Source organism: Petromyzon marinus, chromosome 25 (genome assembly GCF_048934315.1).
Source record: "Petromyzon marinus isolate PM22_M1 ecotype Great Lakes invasive population chromosome 25, UKy_Petmar_22M1.pri1.0, whole genome shotgun sequence".
NCBI classification, from domain to species: domain Eukaryota; kingdom Metazoa; phylum Chordata; class Hyperoartia; order Petromyzontiformes; family Petromyzontidae; genus Petromyzon; species Petromyzon marinus.
In genome coordinates, this window is record NC_133691.1 from 561,443 (window position 1) to 578,598 (window position 17,156).

The window sequence follows — 17,156 nt, forward strand, 5'->3', positions numbered from 1 at the left end:
CTTGGCCATGGTGGAGAGTTTGGAATCTGATTGCTTCTGTGGACAGGTATCTTTTATAGAGGTAACAAGCTGAGATTAGGAGCACTCCCTTTAAGAGTGTGCTAGTATTTAGCTTCGTAGCCACGCATGGTTCTGCAGACGGCCCGTGTGGCCGGCGAGATGTGTAGAACTTGGTGTGCAGTTGCCAGGTTTGTGACAGTCGCTGCTGTTCGATTTTATTCTACCGTATTCTCCACAAGGACGATGATTGTTATCAGCCGTGAACTAGCCGCTGCTGGATGCAGGTCCATCCCATGCTGTCCTATGTCACAAACTAGCTCATGGCACACGAACCAATATCATAGCCCAATCCTGAACGCATTCCAGGTCTTAGCTACAGCTCCGTTACTGTTTTTGATTAGCCACCATATTGGGTATGGTAATGTTTAGGAGATAGATGTTTAACGTTGAAGTCTGCTAGTCACAAGGAACGCTTCAGGAGAATTTGTAGTTTTCATTCCTCAATTACAGAAGCGCAGATAGGTGGTGTACGATATGGTTCGTAGTTTTGGTTGCATGCCCACAACCGCACAACTGCGTTTGGTCTCTTTTCATTCTCCATGTATGAAGATGTGCGACAATTTTGATATTACTTTATAAATACATGTTAATTTTGATTCGTTTTTTCTGACTTTGCTAACGAAGACACCCGTTTTCGCATCGTAAATAGGTAAATTTCAAAATATCACTGTCCTGGTCACAAAAGCAAAGTTTGTGGGCAACAATAGCCATTTTCTAGAGACTTTTTTGGCATAAAGAAATTACAAAATAACACTTACCCAGGAAGAAAAATGGTGTTACATCGTGTAATTGATCGCAGATTGCTTAGCTATAATGTACAGGGTTAAATAATTTGGCAAAGTAAAAATATTTTATTTGGAGAAAATACGATAGTCTTCTTTTGGGAATATACAAACGGTCGTGAAAAGCTGCGCATGAAATTAGCCTGCCCGATGTTCTCTTAAAGTAAAAAAAATACTGCACTACGAGATGTAATGTTGGGAAGCTTTACAGAATCTATGAAGTGCATGCGTTCATGGTTTCATACGGTAGTCGGTGTTCAATGGCGGCATCTGGGTGTAAATAATAGCACTTTTTTCTATTACCGATCTACAAGTCCAATACTGTATTGGGATGCAAGTTCCACAAGGGTCTCCGATTTACCTAATTTCACTTCCCTTTTCGGTCCTCATTCTACTTTTCCTAGTATGTTTAGTTGCGTTTTCTATCGTTTGGTTGGTTCATCTTTCATTGTACATACTGGTGGCGAAAGCTGTTTCACTTCTCATTATACTCGTAGCACCCATTGCAAAATTGGTTAGTGGCGACACTAGTTTCAGAACCAAATGACCATCATGCAACAGATTAAGCCTTGGATAAATGCGGTTGATGGCTCACCATCCACGCCAAGTTGGAATACACCTTTTCGATTTAAAGCTTTCGTGACTGCAATGATTCATCTTCTTTGGTTCTTTCGGTAAAGTCACGTAGAATGAGAATAAAATAATAAATTGATAAAATAAAATAACACAATATTCTCACCGAAACGTCGTGAGAATATTATTTTATCAATTTATTATTTTATTCTCATTCTACGTGACTTTACCGAAAGAACCAAAGAAGTTGGAATACACCATTTTCGAGACGCGCTATATGGCGGTAATATTGGAAGGTATTGCATTGCATGCACCCCACCGTCACTAACCGGCATTGACCAGCGTGGTTTGGAATGATTAAACTCCCACGGCGTGCAGGTACTCAGACTGACAAGTGTTCCGTCATCCATTTGTTGATACCAGTACATAGTTCTATTTTATGCATTAAAAAGGTATATTTTGCCTATAATTGCAGTAGCCGTCTCAATATTATTTCAGTAAGGCCTTTCATTTGGGATTGTGATTATTCTAAGGAGCATTACTTTTCCACACGAATTGTCATTGGAATTTAGCCTTCAAATCATGCACGTTAACTTTCAATGGTCTTAAAGGGGTCGCAATTGCCTCCAGTATTGTTCATGCATTGCTGAATACTTTAGCTTGATAGATCCAAGTAAAGCATTTACAGTCGTTAATAAGAAAACACCACTTGTACAACACAAATATTATCAGTGTACAATGAATACCAAACAGACGTTGATGCAATGAGTGGTTTAATGCACAACTACAAGGAAGCAAATACTTACAAGTGAAGCAAAAATCTGTAAGGCAAAACTACAAAGACTACAAAATATTTTTAGATGCGGACCAATACATTTACAAAACGGCCCTTTCAAAAATTACAAACTGCATTGGTCCGGAAACTTTATTTTTTTTACAAACACTAAAGGCAATTTTTGTTGCCACAATCCTTTGTTAGACCACAGGATCGTTTAATGTACAGGCCAATCTTGTGAAGACATCTTCGAGAGTCACTCTTAGAGCTTTTTTTTCTTTACAGCACATGTACCAAACAAGCACTTTTCAACCAAAGCATGCATTAACTATACACTATATCTCAACGCTTCACATGTCCACTTGTGGCCATTTACATTCTTAATTCATACAAACCTTGCGTTAACCAACTTGTCAATGTCAGAGGGAAATTTCAAAGGGAAAAAATGGCATATTTACACAAATTGGCAGATATGGGCATTTCGCCATATTGCCATGTGCATTGCTTTTAAGCATTAAAGAAACAAAAATACAAAATCAACGCATAGTTATCTGTTGCTTATGGATGGGTTTGAATTTTGTATTTTTTACATGGTGCTGGTGTTCCAACCTTTAAAAGTTATTTTACATCAGCACATCACCAGCGACATTACTGATGTGGGCAAGACTGTAACCTTAATACTTTCAAGACTGAGCTTCAGGTGTCGATCACACCGGACTTGAAATCTTAACCACCATCTCATCATTATGCCACCATCTCCATCACACAGCAACAACATTAACAGCTGTGGTTTAAAACGAAGAAACATTTTATACAACAGGCTACAAAGTCTGGCCTTACCCACCCCCCAATGATGTCTAGAGGCAATACACAAAATGGGCCTTTGAAGAAAAATATAAAATGGCACTACTGTTTCATCTGTCATAACCACAACGGTTCACATATTACTATGCAAGTGATGTGCAAGCTTGTTATAGAGTAGTACAAACCAGTCTGAAAGGCTAGGGGCTAAACACAAGGCCGGCCTGTTATCCCCATGGGCGTGACAACCTGCAGCAAGAATGGTTAGCTTGTCGCCGTCCCCTCCATCACCTGCTGAGTCTGCTTCTGACCCATGCAGCACTGCGCCACCGATTGAAAAAGCCTGCAACAAAGTCATCTTAAAATGTAAAACTTACACAAAGCATGAACGGCTTAACCAAAATACACAATACAGGAATCCTGAGTTATACATAAGGGATCAACGTTCCTGAAAAACGCCACTTAACTTGAAATTACTTCAAGCAGTCTTGCCCACATCAAACTCGAAAATCCCAAAGACAATGCGAAAATCAGGGGTTGCATTCATAGCTGACATTTCTGGAAAGCGACTAAACGTCATGAAGTGTAAAAAATGCATATGACATGCATTTTTAAAATAAAATTAGACAAAACTTTCCAGAGATGATGCAAGAGCTTGAGGCCTCTAGGGGTAAACAGAGTTAGGCAAACAAAGGGGCCAGGATAAACCATCTCATCCGACAATGAAACTGGAATGTTTAAAAGGAAGCTGGCTCTTCTGTGCTCTTGTCTGGACTTTTGGGCTTTATTGCAAAATGCTCAAAGACAGCTGGACAGCATTATTCATCTTCTGGTATAGCTCCTTGTAGCAGTGAATGCCACCTGGTTAATGTGCTGTTAACTCTAGAGCTGCATTGTCAGGCTGGAACCTCTGAAAATGTCCATTGCCGCTTCCAAACAAATAAAAGCTTTTGACAATATTTTTAGTTGATATTTGCGGTAGTTGTATCATTTAAATCAGCCTCTTCCTCAGGTCGTTTTTCTGCTGTATCAGATCCTCATTCGACAGGTCCTCACCACGACTCAAGCAACACAACCACATCCAATTCTTCCACATTGCAGAGTCCAGCTTCTTTGACCGGTTCCGCAAGATCGTTGAATTTCTTACTCCACAAATGCCTTGGAGATGGTGACACACTAGGGCCAAATTTTTCACTACACGATTCATATTTTTCCAACACGACTCCTCAAATGTGTCAACAGCTAAGTGCTTACTTCTTTACCAGCAGTTTTTCCTGACGAGCTGGGAAGTGCAGCATAGTTAAGTCTTAAACATCGCTAACTCCAATCCAGTCTGCAGCAAGTAGTAAGGCCCACTCAGCTAAAAAGTGCTTTTTCATAAGAGACCTGGCCACAAATGATAGCTTAACAAAGTGGATTATCATGTAGAAAAAGGAAACTCCAAATATGCAGGCGTCAGGGTCAGGATTTAACCTAAAACCTCAACCAGGCAAGTTAGTTAACATCGCCACTGGTTAAGTCAAGGTTGACTGGATTACCTGGGACATTAGTCAGAAGCAATGCCTTGTGTGCTAGATTGTTTTGTAACAAAATTCCTTAACAGCTGAGCAGAAGTGCAAATTAAACGATTCTTGAACTGCCACCATTGTGACTCAGGCGTTTTTTCAAATTTCGATCGCCAAATAAGAGGGAGATGTTATTTTGAACATATCCCTGTTAGCTTTTGGCGTATTGGTGGTAAATAAGAGTTGAGCTTTAAAATCTCCGAAGCGTTCCCCCACCTAGGAGTAGTAATGCGATCTTGGGCTGCTTTGAAACCTGGAGCAGTCTTCTCTTTTGTCAAAATGAACGTGTTTGCTGGCAATCACTTCCAGTATAGCCCTGTCTCATCCACACAGAACATTTTCTTAGGTGTGTACAAACCTTTTGAATATCTTGTCAAAATGTCAGGATAATTTCTTGCCACTACACTGTCAGGTGAAGATGCAACTGCTGACACTTCATATTATGCAGACCACTCCAGCTCAAAGTGTAAACCAAGTCTCCATTTCTGAACTCACAATAATTGTATTGGTCTTCAAAAACAAAAGAGTAGCTTTTTAACTTGGCAAATTGCACTAATAATGCATATGCGAAACATTGCACTTATTTTGGAAATGTTGCCCAATTCAAATCGGCAAAGTATATGCAAAACAATACATAATGTAGCAATTCATAGCAGGGGAATCATGTAGTAAATCACTAGTACTCACTTTTGGATTTCTGGGGCACAGTGCACAAACTCGTGGTCCCAAAATTTGAAGGAGGGATTCTTGATGAGCTCGATAAAGGTGATGAGCAGGCCCCATGGATGAGGACGGTTCACAATCAGTCGCTCCAGCAGTACCCTACAGCATAAAATCAGTTACAATTAAAAATGGGGATTATAAAACATTAAGCAACAGAAATGTATACCGATTTAATGTAGTGGCTTAATGACAGCAGTATCCGAGTTTGGTGGAGATTTCTCACCGAGTAATTTGCTCCTGAATTGCTTCAGTGTTGGCTTCGGCAAACAAGTAGAGCATGGTGCAGCTGAAATAGTGCGTATGGCTGTTGGGATAGCGTAGCTGGTTGGCTATGGCATTCAGGAACAGGTACCGACCTGCACACAAGAAAGTTGTCATGAAAACAATATTTAAAAAAATTCTTGGCATGCTTATATAATCTTAAATTATAACATGTCATGTGCACAATCCTACAATGGATGATATGCAGCTCACACCAAATACCATGCTGCATTGCAAATCACTGGAAATTCAACATTTCTATTTACGTTTGAAAAAGTTTTACTTTTGCCTTATATTTTATATATAGCTGCATGTGACCCTTTTGCTTTCGCCATTGCTAAAGGGAAACATTTAAATAAAGCCCATCAGTGGCTCGGGCATTCACCTTCGGTGTCAAGGTCCACAGCCAAGTTCTGGAAGATGTCCATGTGAGCAGAGTGGGTGATAGTGCCCATGGACGGCGAGCTGCCTTTGCTGTTGATGTGCGCAATGGCCTGGGTGCCAACGTAGAGCACCAATGCGTTGATGAGCGGTATGTTGTACCGCATGCCTGGCTCATTAGAAACCTGTTTCACACGCCACAAGTAGAAACACAATTTTTAAATACCACCCATCAAGTAAACTACGTGACTATGTCAATATGGAGCTTGGATCACTGCTGTAGATGTGATCTCAAAAATGTATATATGGCAAAGAACAATGAGGTGTGGTTGGAACCGGACCTGCAGGTTGCCACGTAGCTCTGAGAGGAACGTGACCGGTGAGCGAGTCTTCAGATAAGGGTCAAGATCTTTCTTGAATTGTGACGGCATCACAGCCGTGAAATTTGTAAGGATGCGTGGCGGTATATTGATCTCGCTCAGCATATCCACCTGCAGATAGTTGTAAATGTCACCAGTGAGAAAACGGTTTACATCTTGACTTAAAACTTTCGTGACTGCGGGAATTAATATTCCTGGGTCTTTTCGGTAAAGTCACGTAGATAGGTTCAAAAAAATTACAAAAACCAACGGCGTTTCGATCACAACACAAGCGGTCATCTTCTGAAGATGACCGCTTGTGTTGCGATCAAAACGTCGTAGTTTTTAAAAAAATTTGAACCTATCTACGTGACTTTACAGAAAGACCCAAGAATAACTGTTTACATCTTAATCAAACCAACTTTATTTGCAAATTAGATATCACACAATTAAGAGTTTTAATATTATTTAAGTGACAATGATTATACAGCGGCAGAATTTCTGCAAACACGTTACCTTCAGATTGGGAGTGAAGGGGTCAGGCAGACGCATGTTGCGTGGGAAGGCACTGAGGATCAAGTTCCTCAGCTGGATGCAGTTTGGTGGAATGACATCGCAGAACCCATAGTGGTAGTCACATAGGAACTCCGGGAAGTCGTGCAGGAGTACAAGCAGCACTCGCAATGTTCCCTGCAGGGGAAGCCAACAACACGTTAACTATACACAACTAAAACAAATGTAACTACATAGTGGGGTGCTGGCACAATGGCAGTGCAGAGCTCTGATTAATCACACAGAGTTAAATTCCCAGCCATAGCGACATAACTGGTGAGTTATATGTGAACAAGGTCATGGGCCCCCTTTGACTAAACTGGACTGACTAGTCTGGTTAGTAATGGTCACAGCCCAATAGTGTAGGCCTTCATCCAGCAACAGATTGGCAAGAGGCTCGTAAATGAAATCTCGGATTGAAAACTCATTCTTCAGAACTGCTTTGTGTTCAATTTGTTGTCCTTCCCCCGCACCTCTGATTAGCACGGTTGGCTACGTACGGTGCAAAAACAAGTTGAACATGTTACGAAACGGCCTTTGTATTCCTAATATGCAGATTGTCATTTTAAATTTAACATATGCAGCGATTAATGTAGGTCAAATACACAATAGAAACTAGTTGTATTTCTATTAGTGATGTTCTAGTAAGTGATCAGCGATCAGGGAGTTTTGTTTAAGGGGGTAGCAAACAGACACTGCATTGGAAGGGAGACTCCTATACCTGGCCAGACATGTCAAAGGCCTTACCTTGTAGAGCACCTGCATGGGTTTTGTCAGCTCCACATTGCGCAGGAAAGGACTTAGGTACTTGAACAGGTCGATGAGCAGTTGTGCGTACATCGGCCAGCCCTGCTTAAACACATGAACAAGGAGTGTCAAATTAAAAATTCTATGACACATGTTTCGTGTAAAGGAGCTCTCTCCCTCCACACTTCAGGCTTTCAGCATCAGAAAATAATGTCCAGCATAGGATTTGCTAAACATCTTGGGACACAGGATTAACTGATGAAGACAGTTTTTTGGTATTTTTCTTCATTTAAATAATTATACAAAAAGCAGCAGTTTGTTGGCCTTCAGAATTAAATGAGTAGTTTTTTTGCCGACCGACAACATTATCCAGGCAATACCTTCTGTTGTGGAGTATGGGCCAGCATTCGAGCAATAAAGATGCGGTGAGAGATCAACTCCAGCCACGCAAACGTGAAACCTGGAGCCTTGGATGGACGCAGGATGTGGAACGTATTGCTAAGGAGAACACACAACCAACATTTGGTTATGGTCAGACATAACAAAATCACTCCTATTCACATGATTAAAAATTGGTCCAACTCATTGGTCAATTATAAAAATGCGATTAAAGGACAAATAACTGGTCCACTTATCATGAATCCAATGTCAGATCAGTAACAGCCTCCAAATAGATCCCCAATAGTTTAGATAAATACCAAACTGTATGCAATTAGATTTTGATATTCCAGCAAAGTAAATCCTTGTGTTGTACTCTACTTGCATATCTATCATCTCTGCCTTTGATAACCCACACGAATCAGCATGACAATAATCTGCCCGGTGGGGTTGGGAGGCCCTCATCTCACTGTGGATTGACAAAAGGCGGGGTGCCAAAAGTGCACAATGCCTCACCAGAAGGCAGTCAGGGTTTGGAAATTGATGGACTCGAGCACATGTTCAGGTGCGTTCAGCTCCAGCAGCAGCATGATGAATATTCGGTGGTATGGCAGCTGCTGAAAATCCGTCCGACGTATCTCATGGTCTTGTAGGAGAACGCCAACCACGATTCCCAGCACCTGCACAACCAGCACCCCCGCAGAGAGAACTTAGAATTCAGAGGCAATGACCCCCTAAATTTTAAATAATGCAGTTCCAAAAACCTTTTTGGAAATTGAAGAAATATGGTATATATTTCATACAATAGCAAAAACAGCCAAATTCCACTTTGCATCAATTAATTAAAATGTCAAGATGTTAAGAGTCCAGCGGGCAGGCTCGTTGCAATTTAATTCTAAGCCCATTTCTTATGCATGAGATCGCATATGAATCATAAAACTGCAGAAAATCTTAAATTAGAAGCACACCCAATGCACAATATTTCCTCAGCAGAGCCCCGACAGACAGGCCTCCCAGTTTACAATTGAGCAACCAAGTTAGGCTGATGTTACTGGTGGTATCCATGTCATGTGCACCACCTTATTCAGGAGGTTGATCTTCGTGACGGTGTTGGATGCATCGCCGGAGTGCTTCACAAGTAGGGCGATGAGTCTCACAAAGGCATCCAGCGTGTGGAAGCATTTGGCGCGCGTCAGGGTGGGGTTTGCGGCTGGGTTAAGGTGCTGCTCGTTCAGTGCACGATAGCACAGGTCCACGCACATCTCCGTGCACAGCCGGAAGAAGCGCGTTATCAAATCATCAGTCTTCAGGATGCCGTGCTGGTGCATCTACAATTAAAAAAAATACATAATTTAAATTTTGATTTAAAGCTTTAGTGACTGCAGTGATTCATATTCTTGGTTCTCTCGGTAAAGTCACGAAGGGAAACAATAAAATATATATAAAACAATAAAATTATCTCGACATTTCGACTGCAGCACAAGCAGTCATCATCAGGTGTGAAAACCAACGGCAAGAACATTTGAAAGAAGTGGCGGTTTGTGTTTATTTATTTATTAACTTTAGCACCACGGATAGCGATTTGACAGTTTGTTCAGATGGACGAGTCCATCTATGTTCGGAAAAGAGGAGGGGGGAGACGAAAAATTAATGTATGCTGTCTGAAAGCCACCGTAAGCGTTAACAATCAATTAAGACCCGAAATGGTTTATCAAATCCTTCCAATGATTGTTAAGCCAGAATCAATCTTCTCGGTTGAAATTGTCTCTGTTTGTATATGTGGATAGCCTCATGAACGAATCTCTCATTGTAGCCAGATGGCTTGCAAAGAACCTCTGTCTTGGAGAAGTCAATGTCATGTGAGCCTACTGAATTATAACAGTGATCTGCCATGGCCGAGGTTGTTGGTCCTACCGTGTTTAAGGTCTGCTTTGTGTTCACAAAACCAAACGACATGTCTCGGACCGCATTCGTAAACACAAAGCAGACCTTAAACACGGTAGGACCAACACCTCGGCCATGACAGATGACTGTTATAACTCAGTAGGCTCACATGACATCGACTTCTCCAAGACAGGTTCTTTGCAAGCCATCTGGCTACCATGAGCGATTCGTTCATGAGGCTATATTTCGATTACAAACACGTTGCTGTTTTTGTCTCGGCTTTGATTTCTCAATCGTTTTGCCTTGTTTGTTCTGCGTCATCGTTCACTGTTATTAGCCTAAATGTGTAACATTAAATTTGGATTCAAAGCTTTCGTGACTGCAGGGATTCATATTCTTGGTTCTTTTGGTAAAGTCACGTAGAAGATGTTCTTTGCAAGCCATCTGGCTACCATGAGAGATTCGTTCATGAGGCTATCCACATATACAAGCACAGACAATTTCAACCGAGAAGATGGATTCTATCTTAGCAATCATTGGAAAGATTTGATAAACCATTTCAGGTCTTAATTGATTGTTCACGCTTACAGTGGCTTTCAGACAGCATACATTAATTTTTCGTCTCCCCCCTCCTCTTTTCCAAACAGATGGACTCGTCCATCTAAACAAACTGTCAAATCGCTATCCGTGGTGCTAACGTTTAAAAATAAATAAAAACCGCCACTTCTTTCAAATGTTCTTGCCGTTGGTTTTCACACCTGATGATGACTGCTTGTGTTGCAGTCGAAACGTCGTGAGAATTTTATTGCTTTATATATATTTTATTATTTTCTTGTTTCCCTTCAACGTGACTTTACCGAAAGAACCAAGAATATAAAAATACATCATATTAATGTAGTCAAATATAGGTGTATCCCAATACGTTAGATTTACGATCATTTCTTAAGTTAGTCATAAATTATACTTTTCTTTGGTTTGTCTTGTTTGTTTCATTGTTTAAAATATTCTTGGTGGGAAAAATAAAATAGAGTAAAAGCACTGTTGTTTGTCTGTACATGCATTTCATACTGTTCCTGGCTGTTACGTTTTGTAGCGTTACCACTTGTTTACAAGCCAAGCCGCATAGTGCCAACTATGCGTTGACGTGCACCAGTTTCCGGTTAGGAAATCAGTGTACACTTTTTAATTACCCGTCTAGTTCTTATTATCCATATTTACACGTGGAATATGTTAGTTGTTTTGAAACGTTACATTTTAGAGGTTTTGCAACAGAAAATCTTAGGTTACAGAATGGGGCCTTATGGGAAAATACATTTTAATACAGTACAATTTTCCACTTCACTTTCAGGTTATCAAGAATACAACCCAAATATAGCGAGGAATGCCATTATGCCAATGTGTTACTAATTTACATTTTAAGTATTAAGGTTCCATGATACATATCACTACTTCACACGAGGTCCGATATTTCATTCCACGTGCTGGAGGTTTCAGTTCTTGAAGCAGCTTCGAGCTTCTATGAGTGAACCCGTCAGACAGTGTCGAACACATGCCACAACCGAAAAACAGCACAACTGCAAAAAACCTACACCGTAGTAATGTCCCATGATGCTTTGGCCCTTTCCCACTACGGCAAAAATCACCTGTCCGACAAAGGCAGAGAAAGCCTTTGTGCTGTCGCGGCCGGCCGCGGGCGAGTGGTACATGTTGACCCACTCGCGCAGCAGATACTCAGCCTTCTCGTGCAGGCCAGGCGGGTCGTCGTACTCGCGCGCCTGAGAGATGCCAGAGTGCATCATGGACGTGGGGCCAGCGTGTGTGCGGTCCATCATTGGTTCATGGTTGGTTCGAATCACCTCCATCAACTGCGGCAGTCTGTTACGCGTGCACACGTGACGATGGATTAATACACATTTTGGCTCAAAACAATTTCACCAACATGACAAAGATAAGCATTAAAACAAGAGGTCTTTGTACTAGCTTTCAAGGGATCGCATTATAAGCATTGCACTGCACAAGGCAAATTACTTGACACTGATGGGAGCCTGCTCCTCCGAGTCTTAAAGGCTGAATTTGTCACGCTTCAGGGAGAAGTTGAGGGTATCCTTGAACCACTTCCTTTGTTCTCCCCTTGTCCGCTGACCATTGGAAAGCTTGGAGAAAAGGATCTGGCAGGGAAGGCAGTTTTCAGACATGAGGATGCATTGGCCGGTCCATCGGGAGTTTTTTTTTTATAGAAGTATCACTACAATGCTGGTGGTGTCAGCTTGAAGGACACTCGCATTGGTGCAGTGATCTTCCCACTTGATCCCCTGGATTTGGCGGAGGTAGCACTCGAGTGCAGTGACATGGCCGACGGTAGGTTGTCCATTTTTTGCTGCAGTTGGAGCGTTGGGCTGAGAATGGCCCAGTAAACTAGCTTTGTCCTGCGGCAATCTTTGGTTATTGAAGACGCGCTGTCGCAGTCTGTAGGTGACGCTGGCGCACTGTTGCATATTCTCGTCGCCAGTGGCCGTTTGGGACAGATGGCTACCAAGGGGAGGGAAATACTCCACATATTTAAGTGCTTCGCCACCAACAGTCAGGGGTTGTTTGGCTGGTTGGATGGCAGTTGGTGGAGGACCGTCAAGGTTAAGCCAAGTCTCTTATATGCACAGTTGAATACATCGAGGGTCATCTGGATGTCCCGCAGAGAGAGATTCACCACGCAGCAGTCTGCTAAATGCAGGTCATGGATATCCTTTTGTCGTCAGCCTTTGTTTGAAAATATCAGAGGTTGAAGAGCTTCCCGTCTGGACGGCACTGTATGTTGACACCAGATCGAAGGTGACCGTCGACGAGGAGGGTAACCATGACCATATAGATGGTGAATAAGGTGGGGGGCGATCATACAACCCTGGTCTACTTGTTCGGAAAGGCATCCGTTTCAGATCCACCACTCAGGACTGTGGCGGTGATGTCGTCGTGCAGGCGCCTCAGGATGGTGACATTCTCCCGACATCCAAGGATGGTGGAGGATACTCCCAAGGGCTTCGTGGTTGAGTCAAATACCTTGGTTAGGTCAAAGAATGCCAAGAACAATTCTTCATGCGGCTCTCGACACTTTTCTTGAATCTATCGAACAGCGAACGCCACATCTGTCGTGCTCCAGGATGGTCGGCTGGCCGTCTTTAAAAATTAACATCTCATGACCACTTTTTACAGATCTAAATTCAATTAGTTGTGTTTTATCTTGTTCGAAGCATTGAATCAAATAGATGCAAACAAAATTTAGTTCCCCTGCCCTTCCAGACCAAAATGTACATCAGTCATGATCATCTATATACAACTACAGTAAAACCTTGGATTGAGAGCACAATTCGTTCCGGAAACAATCCAAAGCACTTGCATATCAAAGCACTCGTCTATCAGTTGTGATCACGTGACGCTCGGCAGACAAAGCATATACGTACTACTCGCATTGCAAGGCCTCACTCGTTTATCAAATTAATATTTATTTAAAAATTTTGCTCGTCTTGCAAAACTCGCAGACCAAGTTACTCGCAATCCAAGGTTTTACTGTATATATAAACTAGCTTTACTACCCAGCTTCGCCCGGGACTTGGATTCACCAAGCCCGGCCGCCTTTGTCTCCCCAGTAGCGATGTTCACACATCATTTACTCGTTTGAGGCCGAGTCGACCTAGGGGAGGCCCAGGACCAGTTCAAAGAATCGTCACCGGTGGTGGCCGTGAGCAGGAATCGAACTCGGGTCGTCGGGTTCATAGCGCAGCGCGCGAAGCACTACACTACCGCTCCCCCCACAAATACACGTGCGCGTCCATAGGTACACATACACGTGCTTGCAGCAGACACAAATTTGAGGGTGCGTACGGCAGTAAACGACTGAAATAAAGCAATGCTGCGCAAAGAACGCCTTAGACCTGCAACACATTTGTATTTCATTTTACCCGTGGAGGGTTTGGGGGGGGGGGATGTGTGACATGAGCATGCACACTGCGTTACGCTTCCGCATATGGGTCACATGACAGATGTGACGTTACAGCTCACTTTCCGTGCAAAATAAATGCATAATTGTGCACCCACCCCCCAAAAAAAACAAGTCCATTTTTCTCATTTTTTCATGGTGTACAGTCTGGAAAGTACTCGCATGTCAAATTTCAAGTTTGTTGCATATCGGGAAGTACGCTCAAATTTTGAACACTCATATTCACAAATTTCCCTTTTATATACTGTATATAGCTTAGTCGTTTTGGAGCGTGTGCGCGTGTCATGATAATGCTCTTTCCAGCCTGTTAATTGGCCAAAACAATATTTACTAATAGGGGATGTTAACACCAATATATAAAGGGTTTTTATATTTAAAAGTTTAAGTTCAATTACAATTTAATAAAATAATTTCTACACTATAATCCACGGAGAAACCATAATCAACGATAGGGGTGAGTATATCCCAATTCACAATTGTACAAATAAAACTAAACCCTATTCCGTTGATTTAATTTGTAATTTGTTAATCATTGTACAATAACCGTTGCAGTGATGTTACAATACCATGTCTTGTTTTTTTAAAAATGTTTTAAAGTATAAGTCCATGCAAGTGGACTTATACTGTGGTACATTCCAAACAGCGGTAAAGCTACGGTGAGCAATGTGGATCAAAGCAGATGCTGGTAACATGATTTATTATTACAATGTTAATTTTTGCATCATTGGACTGATGTACATCAGAATATTTATACAGCAAGGGGAATCCGATGGGCTATAAAGCTCTTTTTCACATGTCCAGTAGGGGCACGGGGTAAGAACGTTATAACGGTACAAAAACATGATAGTAGTGCAAGTACAAGGTAAACAAATCACCCAAACACATCTATAGTATTTGTAAAATTTTGATTTAAAACTTTCGTGACTGCAGGAATTCATATTCTTTGGTTCTTTCGGTAAAGTCACGTAGATAGAAAAAATAATAAAAATAGTGAATAAAAATAATAACACAAAAACACACTAATGTAGACCGATGCCTGATTTTTAAGCAGGTGAGCGTATTGGCAGTATATGATGTAGACTTATTCTTGGTTCTTTCAGTAATAAAAATAAAATTAAAAACAAAAACCACGATGTTTCGATCGCAACATAAGCGGTCGTCATCAGGAAAAGGGGGTTTAGCCTCTAAAGGCAAACTGTTTATAAAGGTTTAGAGATGGGCCTAGCCCAAGTGTGTCAGCAGCATGGGCAGGGCAGCTAATAGGAGAAAACAACACCAACGCAGCAGATCTACACCAATCAAAGGGCCGCCAGGCAATCACTGCACCTCGCTCCACAGACGCACACTGCTGACGGTGGAGGTTGACGACAAAACACAAATCAAGTCATGACCCAAGTGGTTGATGACATCTTTCCTATGAAAGATGTTATCAACACACTATACAGCACACTGTGTACTGTATACAACTCAGCTATAGTATATGGGGAGGGTATGTAACAACATTACACACGTGTACTACATCTGAGCTATATAAATAGCAATAACCATGTCCCAGGCTGTAGAAAAACATTTGAAGCAATTTTAATGAGATATTGAAATACAACCAGAAGTAGACGAGTGATATAACTTCCGGTTTACTCCTGCATTTTTAAACGCTACAACTGTGATAGCAATACTCTTGCCAACACGTTTAAATAATTTTCATTTACGAAGTTTCAAAGTGATGGCCGTCGACCCATAAAAAAAGCCGAGATAATACCCAAAGCTATATTACAGCTCTGCTTTTTCCATTGAGTCTTAAGGGTTTTCACTTAACAGCTAGTGGTTGAGCCTAAAACGTACCCTTCAGGAGCGTTGACGCGAGAGTGGGCGTTGATTCTCATCAGTGTCTCAATGGTGTTGAAGAGGTCAGCCTCTGTAATCTGCGGGGTGCCCCGTTCCTCCACAAGGTGTATACGCACCAGCTGCATAGCGAACGCCACCGCCATGTAGTTCAGCCCATTCTCCATCGACTGTGTCAAACAGAGAAATGCCGTCCAATTCACTTTGCTCACAAAATGCTATGCACGTATTCCTCAAATTAGTGTAGTTTAGTTATATAAATGCAACGTCACGAGACAAAGAATTTAAGATGTTTAACTCTTTCAGGAATGCATCAATATCATAAAACTTTGATTACAAGAAATTACATTACCAAACCATTTGATACCCATTCAATAGTACTCACTGGGTAGTTAAGGCCTTTAATGTTCCCTGTTCTGAACTAAAACATTTCGTCCTTGGAGCCGATAGTGAATTAAGTGTACCAAGTTAATACTTATTTTACACCATCTGTAAACCGAATACCAGAGTGGCTTTTTACATTAAAACAAATTCTGAGCAGTGCCAGGTCAATGCTGACATGGTATTAATCTGCAAAATGTGGACATGCGCAACGAATCATTAGATTATTTTTTGGCACATGCAAAAAGGTTGGCAGTTAAGAATAAAAAAAATATGCTTAAAAGACTAAGTTCACCTGCGCAAGGTGGATGTCGTACTGCTGCATGTTGACCAGGTGGTGGCAAATGAGCAGTTCCACAGCCTCTACATTGTAGCGGTATTCATCACGACACTCCATCAAGCACCTGCAACCAAAGATAGTGTTACAATGGACGTCAAGAAACCTCAATGAATTCAGATGTTTAAAAACATTTTTAGACTGGAGGAATCCTATGAGTTATGAATCTCTTTTTCATAGATGTCCAGGAGGGGTGGGTCATTCAAGTTTATCATCATGGGCAAATGTATATGGCACCAATTATACCTTGTGACCTGCTTGCTGGTCCACATAGGGCCATAGGCTCGGGGATCTTGAACAGCTTTCAGCACCAGCAGGTGGCAATCCCTGTAACGCACGATGATCTCATGATCACCACCCACCGTGGCATCGAGAAGTCCTTCCACCGCCTGCAAGAAAAAGGACATGGTAGTGGCTTAAAGAGGCTCTGTAGAGTCGTTTCTATGGCACAAAAGACAGTGTCGTCTTGACATGTTAGTGTGCAGCCTTTGATGGCACCAATGCAAGCCTCACACAACACTCCATGCAAAAGTGCGCAGTGGTAATACCTTCTGCAGCAGTGCGACGGCTGTCACGATTTCGCGAGAGTTCCTGGCCAGCAGGACGGCCTCGAGCAGGGATTGCATGGCAGCAACGTGCGGGTTCATGGCGACAGTGCCAGGGAGCGTGTGGAGGCAGTGCTCCAGCTCCGCAATGCACTTGTCGTACACAGCCGTGATGTCGTCTGTCCCCCATTGCTGCTACCAGGTGGGGGTGTGCCACACAGA

The 17,156-nt window shown here is 42.0% G+C and overlaps 1 protein-coding gene across 15 annotated transcripts in view; it reads right to left on the bottom strand.

Annotated features, from left to right (window-relative positions):
* Window positions 1-2,171: 2,171 nt before the first annotated feature.
* CNOT1 (CCR4-NOT transcription complex subunit 1) overlaps window positions 2,172-17,156 on the bottom strand; it is a 32,415-nt gene continuing 17,430 nt past the window's right edge. For 8 of the 15 annotated variants that reach the window (XM_032960805.2, XM_032960804.2, XM_032960799.2 and 5 more), the window contains exons 34-48: window positions 16,938-17,129; window positions 16,636-16,778; window positions 16,348-16,456; window positions 15,672-15,841; window positions 11,485-11,716; window positions 9,037-9,285; window positions 8,474-8,637; window positions 7,960-8,077; window positions 7,580-7,684; window positions 6,797-6,970; window positions 6,263-6,412; window positions 5,926-6,106; window positions 5,503-5,635; window positions 5,244-5,378; window positions 2,172-3,334 (exon numbers count right to left, since the gene is read on the bottom strand). In XM_032960805.2, coding sequence (XP_032816696.1) covers window positions 3,256-3,334; window positions 5,244-5,378; window positions 5,503-5,635; window positions 5,926-6,106; window positions 6,263-6,412; window positions 6,797-6,970; window positions 7,580-7,684; window positions 7,960-8,077; window positions 8,474-8,637; window positions 9,037-9,285; window positions 11,485-11,716; window positions 15,672-15,841; window positions 16,348-16,456; window positions 16,636-16,778; window positions 16,938-17,129 — 2,334 coding nt within the window. In that variant the 3' untranslated portion in view covers window positions 2,172-3,255. The remainder of the gene's footprint in view (window positions 3,335-5,243; window positions 5,379-5,502; window positions 5,636-5,925; window positions 6,107-6,262; window positions 6,413-6,796; window positions 6,971-7,579; window positions 7,685-7,959; window positions 8,078-8,473; window positions 8,638-9,036; window positions 9,286-11,484; window positions 11,717-15,671; window positions 15,842-16,347; window positions 16,457-16,635; window positions 16,779-16,937; window positions 17,130-17,156) is intronic. The other 7 variants (XM_032960810.2, XM_032960808.2, XM_032960807.2 and 4 more) reach the window with 2 other exon arrangements.